This window comes from Lynx canadensis, chromosome C1 (genome assembly GCF_007474595.2).
Source record: "Lynx canadensis isolate LIC74 chromosome C1, mLynCan4.pri.v2, whole genome shotgun sequence".
NCBI classification, from domain to species: domain Eukaryota; kingdom Metazoa; phylum Chordata; class Mammalia; order Carnivora; family Felidae; genus Lynx; species Lynx canadensis.
Window position 1 is genome coordinate 203,171,157 of NC_044310.1, and position 20,338 is coordinate 203,191,494.

At 59.9% G+C, this 20,338-nt stretch overlaps 1 protein-coding gene across 2 annotated transcripts; it reads right to left on the reverse strand.

Annotated features, from left to right (window-relative positions):
* Positions 1 to 49: 49 nt before the first annotated feature.
* On the reverse strand, positions 50 to 19,880 carry OBSL1 (obscurin like cytoskeletal adaptor 1). 2 transcript variants are annotated; one of them, XM_030324908.1, is made up of 21 exons: positions 18,861 to 19,880; positions 16,447 to 16,716; positions 16,111 to 16,362; positions 15,639 to 15,941; positions 15,165 to 15,461; positions 13,886 to 14,158; positions 12,437 to 12,709; positions 11,429 to 11,701; positions 8,284 to 8,556; positions 7,258 to 7,533; positions 6,897 to 7,184; positions 6,448 to 6,723; positions 5,583 to 5,852; positions 5,147 to 5,419; positions 3,881 to 4,147; positions 2,900 to 3,012; positions 2,194 to 2,350; positions 1,862 to 2,023; positions 1,443 to 1,547; positions 870 to 1,139; positions 50 to 168 (listed from the first exon to the last, which is right to left on the reverse strand). In XM_030324908.1, exons 1-21 carry the CDS (start codon positions 19,870 to 19,872, stop codon positions 56 to 58), a joined length of 5,796 nt encoding a protein of 1,931 aa, XP_030180768.1. In that variant the 5' UTR covers positions 19,873 to 19,880; the 3' UTR covers positions 50 to 55. The 2 variants fall into 2 exon arrangements, with proteins under 2 accessions (XP_030180768.1, XP_030180767.1); XM_030324907.2 differs by lacking the exons at positions 50 to 168; positions 870 to 1,139; positions 1,443 to 1,547; ... (8 more) ...; positions 7,258 to 7,533; positions 8,284 to 8,556 and adding an exon at positions 10,716 to 11,018.
* Positions 19,881 to 20,338: the final 458 nt, after the last annotated feature.

Below are 20,338 nucleotides of genomic sequence, written 5' to 3' on the forward strand. Positions count from 1 at the left end.
GCAAGTTCTGCCCTCCTACATCACACAGAGAGCCAGGGAAAAGGACTGTACCACTTTATTGTCCCCAACACCTGTGGTTCCCTTGCCTCCCCACCCCTGCCCAGGGTACGGGCACACGCCTTCCAAGCTGTCCGAGGGCACCTGCCTGGCCTGGTTCGGTCCTCCTAGCTACCTGCAGAGGAATGACTCGGCGTGGGGCTGGGGAGAGAGTGGGTACCACCGTCCTCTCCCCTGGCAGAGCCTGGGCACCCGCACAGGAAGAGCTGGCTCCTCACCCTCTGCCCCACCCTTTCTGGACCTCTGTCAGGGATGTCTATGAGGGCAGGAAAATGGGAGTCAGCCCCCAGTTAGGGGTAGGAAATGCAGGAATTCAGGTGGAGGGGGGCATCTCTGTGGAAGAGGAAGGAAATGGGACTAGAGGAGCCCTCTTCTCAGCCGGATGTGGAGCTGGCTGAGATGGGCAGAAGCCAGCTGGGCAGAAAGCAGGAGGGGGATGAGGGACAGGTAGGCACAGATCAGGGGCTAGTAGGTAGGAAGGAGAGGAATTAGGGTCCAAATGGGGCATTCAAGAGAGACAGACACAGTCCAGAGGCAGGAGAGAGTGAGAAGCCTGGACAGGAAAGGGCATAGAAAGGTGGAAACGGCTGACCTGAACCAGACGGTTCCAGTAGAGAACACAGGGCTCCCTCCTCTGCTCAGCCCTCAGCCCCTCCCCCACTCCCACCTCCACACACCCCAGAACCAGTTGGCCATCCCAAGTCCTGGAAAACCTCTGGTAGGCGTGTCTCAGCCCACCAGCTCCCAGGCGACCCCTCCTGTCTGGCCAGCCAGCCTGCCCCTCTGACCTCTGCCCAGTCAGCTCCACTCACCCTCTACCAGCAACCGTGTGTGGGCGCTGTCCTGGCCGGCCTGGCAGCAGTAGGTGCCCTGGTCCTCAGGTCTCACGTCATGGATGACCAGGCTGTGGGTGGGGCCGTGGCTGCGCAGCTCATACTTGTCTCCCGGGCACAGCTCGACCCCCTCCCGCAACCAGCACACGTGGCCCCCCGAGCGGGACACAGTCACCTCCAGCACCGCCCTGCGGCCGACCAGAACCGTCTTCTCTCGAGGGGGGCGGCGGCACATCTGGAGAGGCAGTGCTGGGGGTGAGGACGAGGGCTTAAGTTAATAGGGACACGCAGGGCCCCCAGGAGGAGAGACGCATCTTCCCCCTCCCTGCAGCCTCCACTTCTCTTAGATATCTAAGGCACCAGCCCGATCCTCTGTACCCTTAACCCAAAGTCTCCTCCTCCCCAGGAAACGCACTGCCCTCTGTGACCCGCCCCAGAAGAGTCCCTCGAGGAAGGGAGGTGGGGAGGCAGTGTTCCCAGGACCAGCCGCCAGCCTGCCAGTCCCGAGGGGAGATGATGCCCTCTCCCAACCGTCCCTCCCCAGTTGCTTACCCTCCACCTCCAGCTGAGCCACGGACTGGGCGGGTCCCGCCTGGAAGCGGACCTCACCGGCGTCCTCCGGGCGCAGCTCGCTCAGCACCAGAACATGTTTCCTCCCTGGGGGTGAGAGAGGCGCTAGCGAGGCCGGAGCAGCCAAGGGGAGGGTTCGGGGATGAAGGTGGGCCGGAGTAGGTCCCCGGGTCGGTTTGGACGCGGCCAATGTGCTCTGGGGGCGGGACGGAGGGGAAAGAGGAGTGGTCCAGGACCGGTGGCTCAGAGCTGGGGACCGGGGAAATACCGGGAGAAGGTTCCTTGGGCTGTGGGGCGGGGCTCACTCGAGCCAGAGGCGGGGCTTATCCTAGTAGGGCGGGGTTTGCCTGAGCCGGGGGCGGGGCAGCAGGGGGCCAGAATGGGAAGAAAGTCCGCCAGACCTTCCTGTCGGATGCGGACGCGGCCTCCGGGTCTCAGCGGCCGGCCTCCGAGCTCCCAGCTCCCGGTGGTCTCCACCTCCGACACGGTGCACTCGAACGTGGCGCCGTCGCCTTCGCGGGCGCGCACCGCCCGGAGCTCGGAGAGCACTGACACCGTGCGCTCTGGGGCGGAGCCGGGGGCGTGAGGCGGGGGCGGGGCTGAGGGGGCGGTGCCCGCTCACGCCCACACTCCGCCCTACTCCCGGGAGGCACCGGAGTCTGTCCGGGGCTAGTCGGGTCCGCAGCCCCCGCGCCCGCAGCACTGCCCAGTCCGGGCAGCGCCCGGTACCCACCGCGCACTGCCAGGCGGACGGGCCCGGCGCGAGCCGTCCCCACTGCACAGCTGTAGGTCCCGGCGTCCAAGGGGCCGCAGCGCCGCAGCTGGAGAAGGCGACGCGTGCCGAGGGCCTGGAGCCTGAGCCGAGGGCTGGGGGTGAGCGGGCGCCCGTCCTAGGGGCGAGATTTGCAGAGGGTCAGGGAGAATTCGGTTGGACACAGGCAGCCTCGGCCTTGGGAGAGGGCGGCGCCGTCTGTTCAAGTCCAGAGGTTTCGAGGAGCATTTATGCCTCTCTGTCCCCCCAGGCTGGGATCTGGCTGTCCTGAGCCTTTGGGGCCTCCCCAGGAGCCTCACTGGGAAGGTGTCATCCTTGGGGATGTTAGGACTGAAAAGGGGCGCCGTGGGCACTGGAAGCCAAAAGTCGTGTACCGATCACTCTGGACGTGAGCATGGATTCTAGAATAAGGCAAATCTGGATTCAAATATGGCTCTACCCCTTTTGTCTGCCGCTGGGCGATATCACCCCACTGAGCTTCAGGCTCCTTAGAGATAACACGGAGATAGCAAAACCTACTCTATAGGGCTGTTGTAAGGATTAGAGGGTTTAATGTAAAGTAAATCTGAGCACAGTGCCAGACACATCTGTTCAGGGAGTATTAGTTGTTTCCATTTGGGCCATTATCATTATGTCCTTATGACGTCAAGGTGGGATGGGTTCTGACCTTCTCCCAGGTAACATCAGCCAAGGCCTGGGAAAGCTCGCACTCCAATGTAGCTGTGTCTCCCTCGGTCACCTCTAGGTCCTGCGGCCCCCTCACAATGGTCACTGGGGCCTCTGGGAGGGGGAGAAGGAAGACACACTTGGGCACAGGGGTCAGTGGTGGACACATTTGGGGAAGGTGGTGGGTGGAGGCCACTCGTCAGAGGGGGATGTGCCTGGACACAAGTGGTCCAAGTGGGATGCTAGTCAGTGGAGGACACAACAGGGCCACAGGGGTCAATGGGACAGGAGTGGCCAGCTGGGGGTATCACACTTTTAAGTTGGCCAGTGGGGGACATGCTGGAATTAGAGGGGCATGGGGGCGGGAACCAAAGCAGGGACGCCAGTGGAGTCACCTATAGGCAGGCATGGTCAGTGGGGACCACACTTTACTGGAATGGACAGGTGACACTGGCCAGTGGGAGACATGATGTGTTCAGAGGAGCAATGGGGGGAACTCCAGAGCACGTGTCGTCAGTGGGGAATATGGGGCGTAGAAAAATGGGCGTCCCTGAACCAGAGTTGCTAGTGGAGTCATCCTTAGGCAGTTAGTGGGTCACTGGGACTTGAGTGGTCAGAAGGGCACATGCAGGCAGGTAGCAGGGGCCACGGCAGGCAGGTGTGGTCAGTGGGGCCACACTCAGAGTGGTCAGTGGGGCCCTGGTCAGGCAGCAGACAAGAGGGACCACACCGGCACAGGCACACTCACAGTGGCATGGTCAGTGGTTCACAGGGACCAGAAGGTCAGTGGAGTCACGCTGGATCAGATCGGTCAGAGGAGCCACACTCAAGCAGGGCGGTCTCGGGGGCCACCCAAGGCCAAAGAGACAGGAGAGGCACACTCTGACAGGCAGGGTCAGTGCAGGGGGCCACACAGGGAGGGGGATCGGTGGAATCACACTCAGGGCAGTCAGCAGGCAAGCAGCGGGCCCAGAATCCACACCTCTCACAGTGAGTCTGGCTGCGCAGCGCAGGGAATCCGCCGTGAAGGTGATGCAGCCCGAGTCAGCCAGGCCCAGGCCGCTGAGTACCAGACGGTGACTGTGGCTCTCTGCATGCATGTGGCACTTGGGCCCCGGCTGCAGCCGGACTCCACCTCGGGCCCACTCCCCGGTCACACCCTCCTGGGACAGCTCCAGCTGGAAGGTGGCACTGCCCCCCTCAGTGACGGTCACATCCTCCAGAGGCCGCAGCACCCTTAGCTGCCTCGCTGGTTGGGGGGAGATGGGGAGAGAGGGAGGATGAAGGCTACAGCTCTGGGCAGGGGTTTTGAGGGTTCACACAGCTCTTGGCCCCACCTGTACCACCCCTAACACCCAATCTGAGCCCCTGTGGAAGGAAGCCCAGAACCAGGGTCAGGGAGAAAGGAGCACAGGAGGCCAACTGGGTGGGGTGGGGAGGGGCTTAGGAGAGGGCACACGTGAAGGAGATGAGTTGTGGCTAGAGGGTCGAGGAGTCTGGGTGAGGGGTGCTGTGACACTGGGAGGAGCACAGGAATCGGAATCAGACAAGCTGGGATTAGGCCCTAGCTCTGCCACATGGTTTGTGTGCTGTGTGACCTTTGGCAAACTGCTCGACCTCTCTGGGCTTTAGTTTCTCCAACCGTACAAGGTGAACAGCATTGAGACATGGGTTTATTGCGATTAAATGAATGAAATAAATTAGAAGAGACTACATATCAGCAACAGCAACCGTTTACCAAGCTCTGTGTGGGCATTTTTCATGTCATCTCAGCTATTGTTCCTGAAGACCCTTGAAGTACGGATCAGCCCCATTCTTGAGAAAACTTGGCTCAGAGAGAGTAAGTAACTTGCATGAGGTCTCGCAGTTAATAGAAAGCTCTGGCTTGGGGCAGATGGGGGAGTTGCTATTTGCCAAATGGGCCCGTGGACCCTGGGGCAGGTGACTGAGGGATAAACACGGCACGTGTTTCTGGAGTATAATATTTACGCTTACAGCAAAGCCAACTGGGACACGTGAAATGGAATGCAAAATCCACACGGACTTCTAGGGTAAATAGAAAACACTAGAAAATGAAAAGTTTTGCTTTGGGCAGGCTGCTTCAGGTCACACTTCTGGAGGCCAGCCAGGGCTGACTTGCCTCAGTGGCGAGGGGCACTTTGGTGGGGGGTCTGAGGGGCCCTGGGGCAGCCAGGAAAGGCTGCGCCACGGGGCAGTGTGATGGGTTAGGAGAAGACAGGGCACTCACGCCTCACGCTGAGCCTGGCCAGGGTGCGATCGTGGTGGCTCTCACAGCCGTAGGTGCCCTGGTCAGCCAGGACGACGCCGTGGATGAAGAGGCGGTAGACGTGGCCGTCCTGGGCCGTGGACATGCGCGAGTCATGGGGCAAGGGCTCCCCACCTCGCACCCAGCGCACGGCACCTGCTGCGCCCACTCGACCTGTCTCTACTTCGAGGCACACGTCCTGGCCTTCCTCTGCCCGCACATCCTGCAGCCGCCGCAGGAACAGCAGCTCCGTTTCTGGGGAGGAAGGGGGAGGGGGTCATGGAGCCTGGTGGGGCCTGGAGGCTGATGACCCCCTGCTCACCAGCCGGTCCCTGGGCAGAGGCGCAAGGCTGCCAGGGCCAGGGCTGAGAGAACAGGCACAGGAGACAAAACAACTGCATCCCCATCAGGACCAAACCTCGAACGTGGAGCCGGGCACTTGTGGCTGTGCCCCCTGCTCGGGCAGTCACGGTCCCCGCATCCTCCAGCTGACAGCGTCGCACCGTCAGCGTGCGGCTGGAACCATTCTGGGCCATCTCTAACTGGGGCCCCGGAGTGACAACGGCCCCGTTGCGGAGCCAGGTGACATCGGCATCTGGCGGCGAGACTTCACACCGGAATGTGGCATCGTCACCCTCATGGACGGTGAGTGGCGTCAGCTCTGAGACCAGCTTTACCAGTGGTGGTTCTGGGGGGATGGGGTTAGGCAGTGAGGTGGGCTGTGTCTTTCCCTCTCCCTCCTTTCCATCCTCTCCTGGGTGCAGGTCCTCGTCTCTCAGTTATCTGAAAGATCGTTGCTGAGGACCACGGGGGGTATCTCACAGGACAAGATGCCAGCTCCCTGCCGCTCCTAGCTACCTCCTTTCAATCCCAGCCTGGCTCCCTACTTCTCTGACTCCCTATTAGGTAATTTACCATGGACCCTATTTATCTCATTTAACGGTCACAACAGCCCTACAAGACAAGCACCACCCCCCGCCCCGCCCTTCAGAGCCGGGGCCCAGAGAGGTGGAGCCACTTGCCAGAGTCTCGCACTACTGACAAGTGGAACCCAGATTGGAACCTGGGTGGGTTGACCCCAAAGCCCCTGCTTTTAACCACTGGGTTATGGCTCCTCCTATACAGAGGGTTCCCGAAGCCTCATCCAAGTACTAGTTGTGCATGCACTGGTTAGAGCCCGAGGCAGCAAGGAGGGGGTCGGGGGATGAAGGAGTCCCAGAAGGGTGCAGGGGTGTGGTCTTTGGGGTGACAGGGCCCACAGGGAGTGAGGGGTGCACTGTTACCTTCCACGCGGACGAGGAAGATGCGGCTGTCCTGGGGCGTGTCGCACAGGTACTCCCCAGCGTCCCAGCTCCGTGCCCCCCGCACCCGCAGCACCTGCCTTGCCCCGGCCTGCTCCAGCTGCACCCGCCCCTGGCTCGACAGTCGCTCCCCGTCCTTGTACCAGCGCACAGGGCCCCCGGGCCCGGAGAGGCGCACCACCAGCTCTAGGTCCCCGCCTGGGGTGCTGCGAACCCTTGTCTGGGCTGCCTCGGGGGCCACCACCCGCACGGGGGGCTCTGTGGGGTCAGAGCTGGGGGTCACTGGATGGGGAGAGGCCCGAGGGCTGTGGGGAGGGCAAGATACTGAGAGAGGTGAGTGAGGGATGGACAAGGCATGCTAGAGAGGCGGGGAAACTCATACGGGCTTGGGGATGCAACGCTCTCAGGCTTTCTGCCCAGGCCGTACTCACCAGCCACTTGGACGGTGAAGCTGAGGCTGGGGGCCCCCGGGGCTGTCCCGGACTGGCAGGTGTAGAGGCCTGCGTGGGCCAGGTCTGCGGCCCGGATACAGAGGATGCGGCGGGGGCCCTCAGCATGGAGCTCCAGGCCCTCGCCCTCCTCCACCGGCCTCCCATTGTGAGTCCAGAAGACCAGGGCACTAGCCCGGGACAGTTCACAGCTCAGCATCACCGGCTCCCCAGGGGCCACACAGAGTGGGGCAGGGGCTGCCTCTGGAGCAAGGAACTGGACTGGGGGCTCTGGACAGAGAGAGGAACATGTCAGCTCGGCTGACTGCCCCCTCCCGCACCCGGGCTGGCAGGAAGCACCCACCGGCCAGGCTGACATTGAAGGTGACAGCTTCATCACGAGTCTCGCACACATACTCCCCGGCGTCCTCGGGCTGGGCGTGGGGCAGGGTCAGGGTGCGAGCGGGCCCCTCGGCTCCCAGCTGCAGTGTGTCCGATGCTTCCACCTCCAGCCCATCTTTGTACCAGCGCACCTGGGACCCGGCAGGGGCCACCTCACAGCGCAGCTCCACGCGCCCTGGAGCCCTGAACTGCAGGTCCAGGGAGCGAGCTGCCGGGTGCACGATCCTCTCTGGTGGGGCTGGTGGACAGACAGAGGGAAAGGTGCTCAGGCTCAGCCAGCAGGCTCCCACCCACTCACACTGGCTTCTCAGCACTCTCTCTTTCCAGAGCAGTTCTTGGGACTTGTGTGGCTACCATCTGGGGGCACCTACTGTGTGCCCGGTGCTGTGCTAAGCACACGGCAGCTCTTTTCACAGCTACTCCTGACACTCCCGAGGACGGCACCGATGTTGGTTTCACTTTACAGATGAGGACTCGAAGCCTCTTTAGAGGAAAGTGATTTGTCTGAGGGCCCATGGATAGACAGAGGTAGACCCAGACCGATGTGACCCCAATGCACGCCCCACCCTACCACGCCTCCACTCCATATCCCCTTTCCCCGCTTTGCTTCTGATGTACTTATCATCGCCTACTGGTTGTCTGTGTATCCTCACTAGAACTCGAGCTCCACAAAGACTGGAGGTGTTCTCTTATTGGCTTGCTACTCTATCCCTCAGCATCCAGAACAGTGCCGAGCACATAGTAGTTGCTCAATAAATATTTGATGAATGAATGAATGCTCCTAACTGCTGGGCTCTCTCTAGTCACTGTCATGGCCTGATCTGGGCAAGCCAGGGCTCTCTGATGGCTGAGAATGAGGAGTCTGGGGGAGGGGCAGGCTGTGTGGGGCAGGTGGGGGGCCCCTAAGAAGCAGGAAGTGAGAAGGTTGGGTGTCTGTCCCTCGGCCTCCTGCCTCTCTAGCTCCCCACGGTGCCCAGAGACTGCCCACCTGTGATGGTGACAGTGAAGAAGGCTGAGTCATCTCCGGCGTCACACACGAACTCGCCCCCCTGCTCGGGCTGGGCCGCAGGCAGAACCAGGCGGCGGCGTGGCCCGTCGCTCTCCAGCACCAGGGCCTCGCTCTCCTCCACCTCCAGCCCATCCTTGTACCAGCGCACAGGGGCGTCCTCCCGAGACAGCTCACACATCAGCACCACACACTCCAAGCTCACGGCGATCAAGGTCACCTCATCTCGGGGGTATATGATGCGCACTGGGGGCTCTGCAGAGTGGGGCAATCACAGGCTGTCACAAACTCAATCGCCAGCCGCCCTGGCAACACGGAGTTCCTGTCGCTCACAACAACAAGAGTGATAAGGATAATAATAACAAGGAATAACAGGTCCACGATCTACCCTCCGAAAACCCTGGGGCCAGAGATGTGAATCCAGAATGCTTCAGATCCCCGGAAAAAAAGGTGCATTTATTATATATCACATACCTGCCTCTCTTAGCCCCCACTGGAGCCCCCCCCCCGCGCCCCATCCCCTGCCGCAACCAACCACACTAACATTTCGGCAGTGTGACCTATACATATACTCACTCTAAACAAGATACTTAAAGAGCAGAAATAGTTCCACAGGTTTTACTGAAATGACTCTGAAGACCAAACTTAGAAAAAGACTTTTGGTTTGGAGAGGTTTTTTGGATTTCAGAATTGTGAACAAGAGATCGTAGATCCGTAACAGCGAATACTTCTGTATGATTTCCTAAGGTTCCAGGAACAGTCTTAAGCACTTTACACATTGAACTCTCACAGCAATCCTAAGAGGTAGGTATCATCTGGTAGGTTTTCCAGATGAAGAAATCGAGGCAAAGAGTGATTTAACCAATCTCTTTAAGGTCACAGCTGGGTCCACGTACTCGAGGGCTGGAGGAAGAGCCACCATCTGTTAAAGGGAGGCTCAGACTCCGTGAGCAGTGCTGGGATCGAAAGCCAAAGCTTGCTGAACTCAGTAATGATTTTTGCATCTGTGTCTAAGAGTTGCCAGCACCTGTCTGAGTTCCCCAGGGATGCTAAACGCTGATTCTGGGAGTTCATCTCCAACTGCTCCAAAGGGGTCATTCCTCCACAGGAAAGGACCTCCTATGTCAACACTGGAGGTGACTGGTGCACTGAGTCCGAGCCTGCCCATGCTCCCATGCGCCCTGAACATCTCCCAGAATCTTCTAGCTTCCAAGACATTTTAGAGCCCCTTTACCATGCGGCCCCCTTGTGGCTAAGCTCAGGAACTGCTCCCTTCCGGGAAACACTTTTTTGCAGAGGTGCGCGCATGGGCAGACGTGCTCACCAGCACACAAGTCCTCTGCCTCCACAACCAACCTCCCTAACAGGGCTTGTTCTAAGATTCCAAGGGACGCAGGCTGGTTCTCGGGGGTCCAGCAAGGCTGGTTGATTGCAAGGTGCGGCTGCCTGGGGAGCCAAGGAGGTGAAGGGAGCAGTGGGGTGAGGACAAGGTGCCATGACAGGATTGGGGTGTCCGCACAGCTGCGGGACCTCAGCTTGGCATCAGACTTGTTTATCCCTGGCCCAAAGCCGGGCTGGCTCTGTGTGAACTTCCGGGCCGCTTGTGTGAACTTCCTGGTGAGCAATCTGGTGTTTTGTGGGGAGGCCAGGTGTGAGCTGAAATGTGTGTCTGCCATTGTGTCTAGCCAGGGCGTGGGGCTGAAGAGCTTGAAGGGGTCACTACAGGACAAAACATGCACAGAGAGGCCTCTTTGGCTTTGTGGCTTGGGTGTTCCAGGCTGCACTCTCGCGGGTTGGGGGTGGGGGCACCCAGGCAGCTCAGCCTGGATCGAGGCATCACTGCTGGGGCAGAGCGGAGGACAGGGCGACAAGACAGTGCCAGTGCAGCCAGCGCGGTTCTTCTGTGCCACCGAGCTGTCAGGCCCTGCGAGCGCCACCCCCCCCCCCCACCCGAGCTGCACATCCACACCAGGTCTGGCGCTGAGGCCTGCGGCCCCACGCTTTCCAGCACCGAACCACCGTGACTTTCACAGTCGTCTTGTGCTTTTCCAGCTTTGAACATTCTCCCATCTACCTTCGGCCCAAACCTGACCCCACTCAGCTACCTCGGCCCCTGCCCCCAAGTATCTGCCTTGAAGGCACTCCCTGCCTGCCGACAAGGTTAGCAGCCCCCCAGCCTTGAGCTCCCTCTGTACCCCTGTCACAACACTAGACAGTCCAACTTCTGAGACCCTCTAAAGTGTCTGGCTTTCCTCCCAGGCTGCGTGCTCCCGGAGGGAAGTGAGCGTGTCTGTCTGCTTGCCACCGGGTGTCCAGAGTCCAGCCCAGGGGTGTGGCGGCTTTCTCTGCAGCCCTCTCTGACTCTCCTGTTCTCTCTCCAGCCCTCTGCTCCTTCACATCACTTGTCACGACGTGTCAACTGTGCATTTATTTGTGCATTTATTGGTTTAACACAGGGGTCGCAAACTCAAATGCCCACAGGGGCCAGGTAGGTGGTCAGGTGAGTGGTGGAAGGGGTCTGGGGAGAGGCAAAGAGGAATGGCAGAGGGGGAAGGGCAGAGGAATGTGGGCCCCATATTATGGGGGCAGCTGCTACTCAGCACCAGCTGTTCGTCGCCATGGGGGGAATCGGGACCAGAGCCGCCGGGTCTTCGGCTTTTTCAAGAGGACGCATAACTCCGGATTGTTATTTGAACTGTCCTGACTTTGGTAAGACTCTGCAGGCCAAACAAAACACATCTGTGGGCTGCATGGGGCCCTACGGACTGCCCGTTTGCGACCCCTGGTTAACAGCTGCCTCCCCAGCTCGACTGCAGCTCTGAGAGCAGAGATGGTGCATGTCTCACACACCAGTTACCTGCAGCACCCGGCCCGGGGTCTGGTGGCACGTGGGAGGCACCCAGTAAATGAGCCAGGGGAGCACAGCTCTTCCTGGCCCTGGTGCTGGGGAGGAGCCTGCTTCCTTGAATAGGGGCCCTGGGGTCTTCCGGGCAGGGAGCCTCGGTACATGCACCCGCAGCCCCACCTCCCTCCTCCCCAGGGTGCCGACTAGGGAGTAGGTGGCCAGCTCCCCCGAGGGCTCAGGACTGTCCTCTGGTGACCCCGGGCGGCTGGGGTGAACCCACACCTGTGACAGTGACGGTGAAGGAGGCCGACTCGTCATCGATTTCACACAAGTACTCGCCGGAGTCCTCCAGCTGGACGGCAGGCAACACGAGGCGGCGGACGGTGTCCTCCTTCTGCAAGAGCAGTGCGGGGCTCTCCACCACCTCTTCACCGTCCTTGGTCCAGCGCACCTCGGCCCACGGCCGGCACAGCTCACAGGTCAACACCACACGCTCCAAGCGCACGGCCGCCACATACACCTTGCCACTGGGGTACACGATCCACGAGGAGACATCTGCGGGACAGGGACAGTCATAGCTGGGACCGAGGTGCCCGGCTGCCCTCCCTGAGCCACGCCCGTTCCCTCCTCCTGCAAGTGGGCCACGTGTTGACGAAGAGAGCCTTCCCACCTTCCCACTTACATAGAACTCCCAGTGCTCATCACAACAAAAAAACAAAAAAAAAAAAGAAAGAAAAAGAAAGAGAATCTGCCTTTGGATTAGGTCTCCTAGCTGCTGGGACAGCCACCCCCATCTGGAGACACAACCACAGTCACCAAAGCACGTCACAGGCACGGTGGCCCCATCGGGACCATGGTGTCAGCCTTGGCTGTAGAAATGGTCTACGCTCTCTGGGTTGGGGCAGGGACCGTACGTAAGATGGGGCTGGGGAGAGGTGGGTTAGGTGCCCAGATGGAGCCAGGGTCTCCCATAGACTTTTGAGGTCTTCTGACCCCTCTAGGGTGGGGGCTTACCTGCCCTACACCCTACCCCGCAGGAAAGCTCTGCCATTCCTAGAGGTTCTCCTTCGCCAGAGAACGGAAAGGGGCAGAGGTGCCCTGTGACTCATGGAGCCCTGGCCAGCGTTTAGGATAACGTAGTTTTGGTGGGTGACTGAATTGTAGGATGCAGACTGAGGAGGGGCACGCAATCAGCTTCCGGGGAGGGAAGAGGGCCTGGGGAAGAGTGGCCCGGAGGGGATCGTGTGACAGCTGCTAGGCGGTGCCACACGGACCTGCCTGTCCCCCCACCTGTGATGGTGACGGTGAAGTAGGCACGCTCATCTCCAGCGACGCACTGAAACTCGCCCCCATCGGGGGGCTGGGCGGCAGGCAGCACCAGCCGGTGGTGGGGCCCCTCCTTCTCCAGCACCACAAAATCACTCTCCTCCACCTCCTGCCCATCCTTGTACCAGCGCACGGGTGCATCCTCTCGGTCCACCTCACAGGCCAGCATGACACACTCAGAGGTTATGGCATGCACAAACACGTGCTCCTGGGGGTCCAGGATATGCACCGGGGGGTCTGGTGGGAAGCAGACAAAACGAGGTCACGCAGACAGGAGACTCACAGGAGACAGTTTCCTCCCCAGGGGACACTAGGAGGGTTAAGGCCGTGCTGTGCAGGGTGGTCTGGAGCAATGACGTGGGGTACTGAGGGCATGGCAGGTGAGGCAACGCAAACCATGTGGCACCTTTGTGTTCTGGGCATCCCCACAGGACGTGGGGGTGGCTGGGCGGGGACATGGGGGAGGGGGAGGCACAGATGACAGCCTTTGCCTAGGCTGAGAGGAGGTCATTATCATGGGCCACACTGGGCCACGCTTGCTGCTGTTTTTACAAGGGATCCCCTGGAGCACCGGCCCTAGGATGGGCAGGAAGGGGGAATGACTTAGGTGCCACAGTGAGACAGCTGCTCACTACAGGTAGTGAGTTCCCTGTCACTGGGTGCGTGTACAGCCGTTAGAGGGCCTCCTTGCAGTGGGGTTGAGACAGGATGTCCGCTCGAAGCGAGAAGATGAGGTGAATCAGTGGTTCCCAAGCTGCCTTCCCGGAGTGATCCCCAGGCTCTACCCTGGATAGTCTGGAGCTGGAGAGCTGGGGGGCCTGGGCGTATGCATTTATAACAAGCTTCCCAGGTGGTTCTGAAGCAGCCAGAACATGGCCTGAGAACCACTGGACCCCTGCACTTAAAGCTTCCCTTTGACCGTGGCTACCTGAGATAGTAGGATAAGCACAGACCTGGGTGTGAACCCAGCTATGGTGTTTGCTGGCTGTGTGATAATGGGCAAATCACATAACCTCTCTGAGCCTGTTTCTTCATCTGTGTTGTAGAGATCTACTGCTTCTCATCCAGATGTGAAGATTACGTGAAACCCTATGTATTTGAAACATTTGGTATTATGTTGGGTTCATGGCAGGGACCCAGTAAATGTTAGCACGTGCCTCTCCTTCCCTTAATTGAATTTCATTTCCCCACCCTCATTACCTAGCCAGGGGTAGGTGGAGGGCAAGTATGCTGGAGGGTGTTGGTGCACGGGAGGATTAGGAAGCAAGTACAGAGTAATTTGAAAACGTGTCCGCTGGCCCCCTTGGCTCTCCCTGGAAGGGACCCCCAAGCAGGCAGACCAGGGGGCAGGGCCTGCATGGCCCCTGGGAATCAGCCTCAGCTGCAGGAGCCCAGACCACCATAGTTGCTGACCTCGGACGGTGACACTGAAGAAGGCTGAGATGCCTTCTGTTCTGCACTCAAACTCGCCGCTGTCTCGGACTTCGGCGGCCGGCAGGATCAGGCGGTGTTTGCGCCCATCTATCTTCACCACCAGCGACTCGCCCTCCTCTACCTCCTGCCCGTCCTTGTACCAGCGCGCTGGGAAGTCCACCCGGGAGAGCTCACAGGTCAGCACCACCCGCTCCGAGGTCGTGAAGGTCAACGACTCCTTGTCCTGGGGGCTCAGGATGTGCACCGGGCTCTCTGTGTGGGGAGAAGCGTGGGCACAGGCAGCACCCTTGTCATGCTCCACCTGGGATAAACACCCCTCGCTGGTGCAGGCTGGAGTACATCAGGCCAGACAACCGCTGGCTCAACGCGTTTGATGGAATTAAAAAGAAAATCGCTGGGCTCACATGCCAATTCTTAAGGGCAACGTTTGAGCGTACAGAATTCCTAGGGAGTCTACTGAAAATGCAAACTCTTAGGCCCCACACAGGCATGCAAGGGCCAGGGGATCTGCATTATCAACCAGCCCTCCAGGCAGTTCTGATGTCAGGGGTCCGAGGCTGCATTTTGAAAATGCCACTCTGGTTGTTGGTTCTTACTCTGCCCTCCTCCTAGGATGCCAGCAGCTGACCACCTGCCTGGCCCTGTGCTCGGTCACCGAGGAATTCCTTGATTGGCCGGACAAACTCCAGCAATGGTGAGATGGCAAATGCCACATGTCCCCTGCACTTTCAGATGCCCACCAAGAACCGTCCTCCTCAGAGACCCCTCATCCCCTTCCTTCCTGGTTTCCACAGGTGGCACAGTGTGATTCTGGCACCAGACTGCCTGGCTTCATAACCCAGCACTACCACTCATTAGCTCGGTGACTCTGGGCAAATCACTTAACTCCTCTGTGACTCAGTGTCTCCATGCGTAAAATGGACTCACCAAAGAATCTATCTTGTAGGGCTGTCGAGAGAACCGTGTTAATTAACGCACGTAAAATGATTAGGATTGTGCCTAACACTACAAGAAGTTGCTCTGATAATGTTATCGGTTACATGAGAAGGCAGGAAGCAGTCAGGGACTAGGGCCCAGGGGCCATGCCTCTAAGATAGCAAATGTGATGGAATTCTATAAGCCACAAAGAGAATTTGGCTACGATGCTGAAGATAACGTACGTTGTACGTAGGTGGAAATTGGCCTTCTGGACTGCTGAGCCCTCCGTCTGAACCCACCAAGGACTTCTGTGTCCACCCAGGTCCCCACCAGCACCAACCTTGGATGGTGAGGGCCGCCGAGTCCTGCACACCGGGGCAGCTGAAGCCAACGAGTGCCCCGCTGTGCTGGTGCCTGACGGCCTGCAGGAGGAGTCTGTGCTGTGGGCCCTTCTGCTCTATCCGGTATCGCAAGGCCCCAGGCTCCACCTGGCCCTCTGGCTCATTACTCTCGAGCTCTTCCCCGTTAAGGAACCAGGTGCCCTGGATGATGGTGGAAAGATCCAGGGAGAAGACCGCATCTTCCCCGTCGTATACCTGTACGTCCTCCAGACCTGCCACCAGGCGGGCTGTGGGCACTGAGATGGGGACAGAGTGCCGCCATCAGAACCAGAGGGCTGGCAGAGGACAAGAGTTGGCAGGCAGAAGGCATATAACACGACGGGGACCGAAGGCTGGGGAAGGGAGGAGAGAGGATGGGGAGGTGTGACTGGGGTACGGCCGCGGACAGGCTGGGTCCGGAAGGACTGACTCACCGAGGTGAGCAGACCCATGGAACACAACGTGGGGACTGCGGCCGTGCTCGCTGACTGTGCAGACGCGGAAGCGGTAGTCGCCCTCGGAGGGCACGCAGTCCCCTGGGACCTCCACGGCTCCGGCTTTCTCGATGCTGAAGCACTGGATCCAGTCTTCCGAGCCCACCTCCTGCCGCTCCAGCCGGTAGATGAAGGGGGTCTCAGGAGCCGGCTCGGGGGGCTTCCAGGTCAGCAGGACTGTGTTCTTATGGCCCTTGAACATCTCTGCCAATACCGGGGGTCCCGGGGGGCTGTGCTTGACGCCTGAGACAGAGGCAGGGTTTGCATTCCAGCCCTGCTCCAGCCTCCCACAGCCCTCCCAACTTGAGTCCGCTTTGCCAACCCAGGCTCTGGCATCTGGTCACCCTCCTGCCCTGGCCCTCCTGTCCGGCCCTCGGAGAGTCAGTCTGCCCACGGGCTTTCCTGCCCTCACATTTGACTCTGAGCAGAGTGGTGGTACGGGAGTTGCCCAGGCTAAAGGTGACCTCGCCGGCATCTTCTCGGGTGACCCCTGGAAGGACCAGGGCATGCATGTGGCTGGAGCTGCTCTGACAGATGGTCGGCAGGTCCTCCCCATCGCGGCTCCAGCGCCCCTGGACCCCAGCTTCCTGTGTCTCCACCAGCAGCACCGCATTCTCTCCCTCCAGGACGTCGAGCTTCCGGGGCAGCCGCTTCAGGATGGGCCCTGAGAAAAGGACGGGAATCCCCCAGCCTGGGGCCTGGGCATCCGCCTGCCTCAGCCTCGGCCTCCTCCCACTGGCCAGCCCACCTTTGACCGTCACATTGGCCACCGTGCGCACCCGGCCCCGCATCTCGCACAGGTAGACACCGTCGTCGTCTGCCTTCAGCCTGTGGATGATGAGGCGCCGGACGGCACCCTCCTCGATCTGCTCGTACTTGCGGCAGGGCAGCAGCCGCTGGTCCTCACGGAACCAGGCCGTGGGAATGCGGGAGTTGGGCACTTTACACTCCAGCACGGCAATGCCATGCTCCCGGCCCTCCACATCCTGCAGGGGCCTGGTGAACCGCAGACGGGGCTCTGTGGGGAGGGGAGAGATAGAAGGCTCTGGAGAGGGCCAGACCAGGGGAAGGGCTCCGTGCATTACCAACTGCCTATACCCGCGTCAGCTCCTGCCATTTTCCTCCCAGGCCAGCAGGTATTCCAGGATCACAGGAAACCCAACAGGAGAGACGTCAGGTGGCCTGGATTCTCATCTGACCCTGACGCTCCGGCCACATCACCCTGAGCAAGGCCATTTCAGTGATCCTGGGCCTCAGTTTTCTGACTGTCAAGCGGGGAAAGGGATGGAAGGGTTTGGACCACAACGGTGATTTTCCAGCTGTTCCCTGGGGTCCCTCAGAGGCACTACACAAATTCTGCAAGGGGCTGAGCTGAATTTCATTTTTAAAGAACTTTAGTCATTTTCACCTGGCTAGAGCTAGAGCATATAATGCTGAGTGAAATAAGTCAGTCAAAGAAAAATACTATATGACCTCACTCATATGTGAAATTTAAGAGACAAAGCAAATGCGTGAAAGAAAAAATAAAAAAAGGAGACAAATCAAGAAACAGACTCTTAACTATAGGGAACAAACTGATGGTTAGCAGAGGGGAGGTGGGGGGGGAATAGGGGATGGGGATTAAAGGGGCACAATAATCATGATGAAAAAAATAAAATGATTTTTAAAAAGTGCAATTAAAATTTAAAGAAACAGGGGCGGCTGGGTGGCTCGGTAGGTTGAGTGTCTGACTCTTGAATTTGGCTCGGGTCATGGTCTCACGGTTCGTGAGTTTGAGCCCCGGGTCAGGCTCTGTGCTGACAGTGTGAAGCCTGCTTGGGATTGTCTCTCTTCCTCCTCCCCTCCTGGCACATGAGAGCATGTGCTCTCTCTCAAAATAAAGAAATAAATAAAACTTAAAAAAAAATTTTAAAGTAGTCATTTTCAGGGGGGGCAGGTGGCTCAGTGTGTTAAGCATCTGACTTTGGCTCAGGTCGTGACCTCGCGGTTCTTGAGTTCAAGGTCCACATCGGGCTCTGTGCTGACAGCTCAGAGCCTGGAGCCTGCTTCAGATTGTGTCTCCCTCCTCTCTGCCCCTCCCCATTCGTACTCTGTTTGTCTCTCTCAAAAATAAACGCTAAAAAAATAAAATAAATTGTCGTTGTCAAAACTGCATTTTACAAAAAGAAAGCATGATGATGGAAATGGCCAGCGGGTTATCAGGCCGCTGGAGAAGCGTGTATGTCCTGTGCCTCTGGGAAGCTCTGCCTTCCCACTGGGCTTTTCTTTCCTGATGGTGTTAGTGCAGTTTTGCAAGTTTGTGCACATCAGACCTCACCACAGAAGCACAGGTGCCACGTGCTGCCCTCGCGCCAGGCAGGGCTCAGGAAATGTGCCCACTTTTCTTCCTCTGAGGGGACAAGTTGAGGAATAGCTAGTGAAGGTATAACCCCTGGAGTTGCAGGGAACTCCTATTCTGGAGAGCTTCACCTTCCAGTGGGAGTTTGGGATGTTTTTTTCCTCTGAGTTTTCTGTTTATGAGCACTGTATCTAATGTTATTAGATATTGCTGGTGACTCAACTTTGAAATGGAAATCTCTTCTCCTTCACCTTCTTCTTCTTTCAAACCTGGAGAGCAGTTTCATAAAAGTGCATTTTTTTTTCCTCCCTCAAGTCTACCTTTGGTGTGAATCAGGAGGTTCTCAATGTGTCGCTTGCAGCCAGACTTTCCCCCCAGGACTCACAGACTAGACCCAGCTGTGAATGCAGCCTCCTCTTACCCTTGTTCTCATGGATAGTTATGAATCTGGACCCGGAAATGTACACCCATAAAATGTTCCTTATATCAGTCTCCACAGGGATTTCCATTGAGGGAAGGGGAGTGAAACAAAGAGGCTGAAATCCCCTGGACTTAGAAGTGCTCCCTCTTGGTTCGTACATCAATCACTCCTTAAAGCGGTTTATCAAAGGCTGGTTTTCCACCCTCTGCCTCAGAATCACTTACGAAGTTTGCTAAGAAGTTCCTGGGTACCCTGGAGACCTACTAAATACGAATCCCTGGGGGGGTGGGAGGCGGGCAGGAAACGGTATGCTATTAGTCCGTCTCCCCTCCCCCTACCGGCTCCGGGGCAGCGCTGGAGGCCCCTCCCCAGGGCCCGGGCAGCCCCAGGGGTGCCGCAGTACCTTTGACATGCAGCTGCACCGCGCTGAGAGTCTGGCCCGCCGAGTTGCGCGCTGCGCACACGTAGAGCCCGCGGTCCTTGGCCTGGCAGTAGAGCACCTTGAGCACGAAGCCGCCGTCGCGGTCGCGGTACATGAGGCGGCGGCGGTCGGAGAGCAGCGGGCGGCCCTCCCAGTGCCATTCGATCTCGGGCTCTGGCTTGCCCATCACGTAGCAGCGGAACTTGGCGTGCTTGCCTTCGTTCACCCAGAAGGTCTTGGGCGCGCACTTGAGCGGCTCCACCACGGGCTTGGGAGCCTCATCGGGGTCCTCGGGCGGGCTCTCGGGGGGCTGGTGCACCTGCAGCAGCGCGCCGGCCTGCGCGTGGCCGTGCGCGTTGCGGGCGTGGCACACGTAGACGCCCGAGTCCGGCAGCCGCGCCGCCAGGATGCGCAGCGCTAGGCTCACGCCGGGGCCGCCCTCGGCACGGCCGGGCTCGAGCACGAAGTGGCCGCTGTCCCACACTTCGTCCAGGGCCATCCCGTCCTTCTCCCAGTAGAGCGCGGGCGCGGGGAGGCCCCCCACCTGGCACGTCAGCACCACCTGCTCCCCTCGCAGCACCCACTGGGACCGGGGCCCAGCCAGGAACACCGGGACGCCCTCCCCCGCCCCGGGAGGAGGCAGCGGGCGCTCGGCGGGCTGGGGCTCGGGCTCAGGGGCCAGCGGCTCCAGCACGGTGACGGCGGCCGCCGCGTAGGCCTCTCCGGCCGCGTTGCGGGCGCGGCACACGTAGACCCCCGCGTCGGTGGGCAGCGCGCCGCTCAGCAGCAGGCCGTGCTCGGCGCCGTCCACCGGGAAGCTGAGACGCTCGGAGGCCGCCAGCTGCTGGCCGCCCTTCTCCCACACGACAATGGGCGGCGGCTCCCCCAGGACCACGCACTTGAGCTCGGCCTCGGCGCCACTTACCACCCGCACGGGCCGCGGGAAGCGCAGGAAGCACGGGGGGCTCCCCTGATCTCCCGAGCCCGCCTTCATCGTGGCGGCCGGCCCGCAGCGGCGCGGGGGGGGGGGCGGAAAGGGCGGGCGGCGGGCGCGCGGAGGCCGGGGGCGGCGGCGGGAGCCCGCGAGGCGAGGCGCGGCGCGTCTGGGGCCGGGGGCGGCGGGGACCCGCGGGGCTCTCCCCCGGCCGCCCGCTCCCGGCTCGCCTCCTTACCCTCGGCCCGGAGCTGCGGCTCTGCGGCGGCGGAGATTCCCGGGCCCCGAGTCGAGAGCTCGAGGGGCAGTCCTTCCTGTTTGCCTTTGCAGCGAGGGGCCCCGCAGCCTCCCCTGCCCGCGGCCTGGCTTCCTGCTCCGGAGAGCCTCTCTTCCCAGCCCCCTCCCACAGCCTGGGCCTCTTTCCCCTCCTCCCTCCCACCTCCAGCCGCCAGGTCCCCAACCGCCCGCCAGGCTTGGGCCTGAGTGGCAGAGGCGCCTGCAGCTGCCAATCCCAAAAATATTCTCT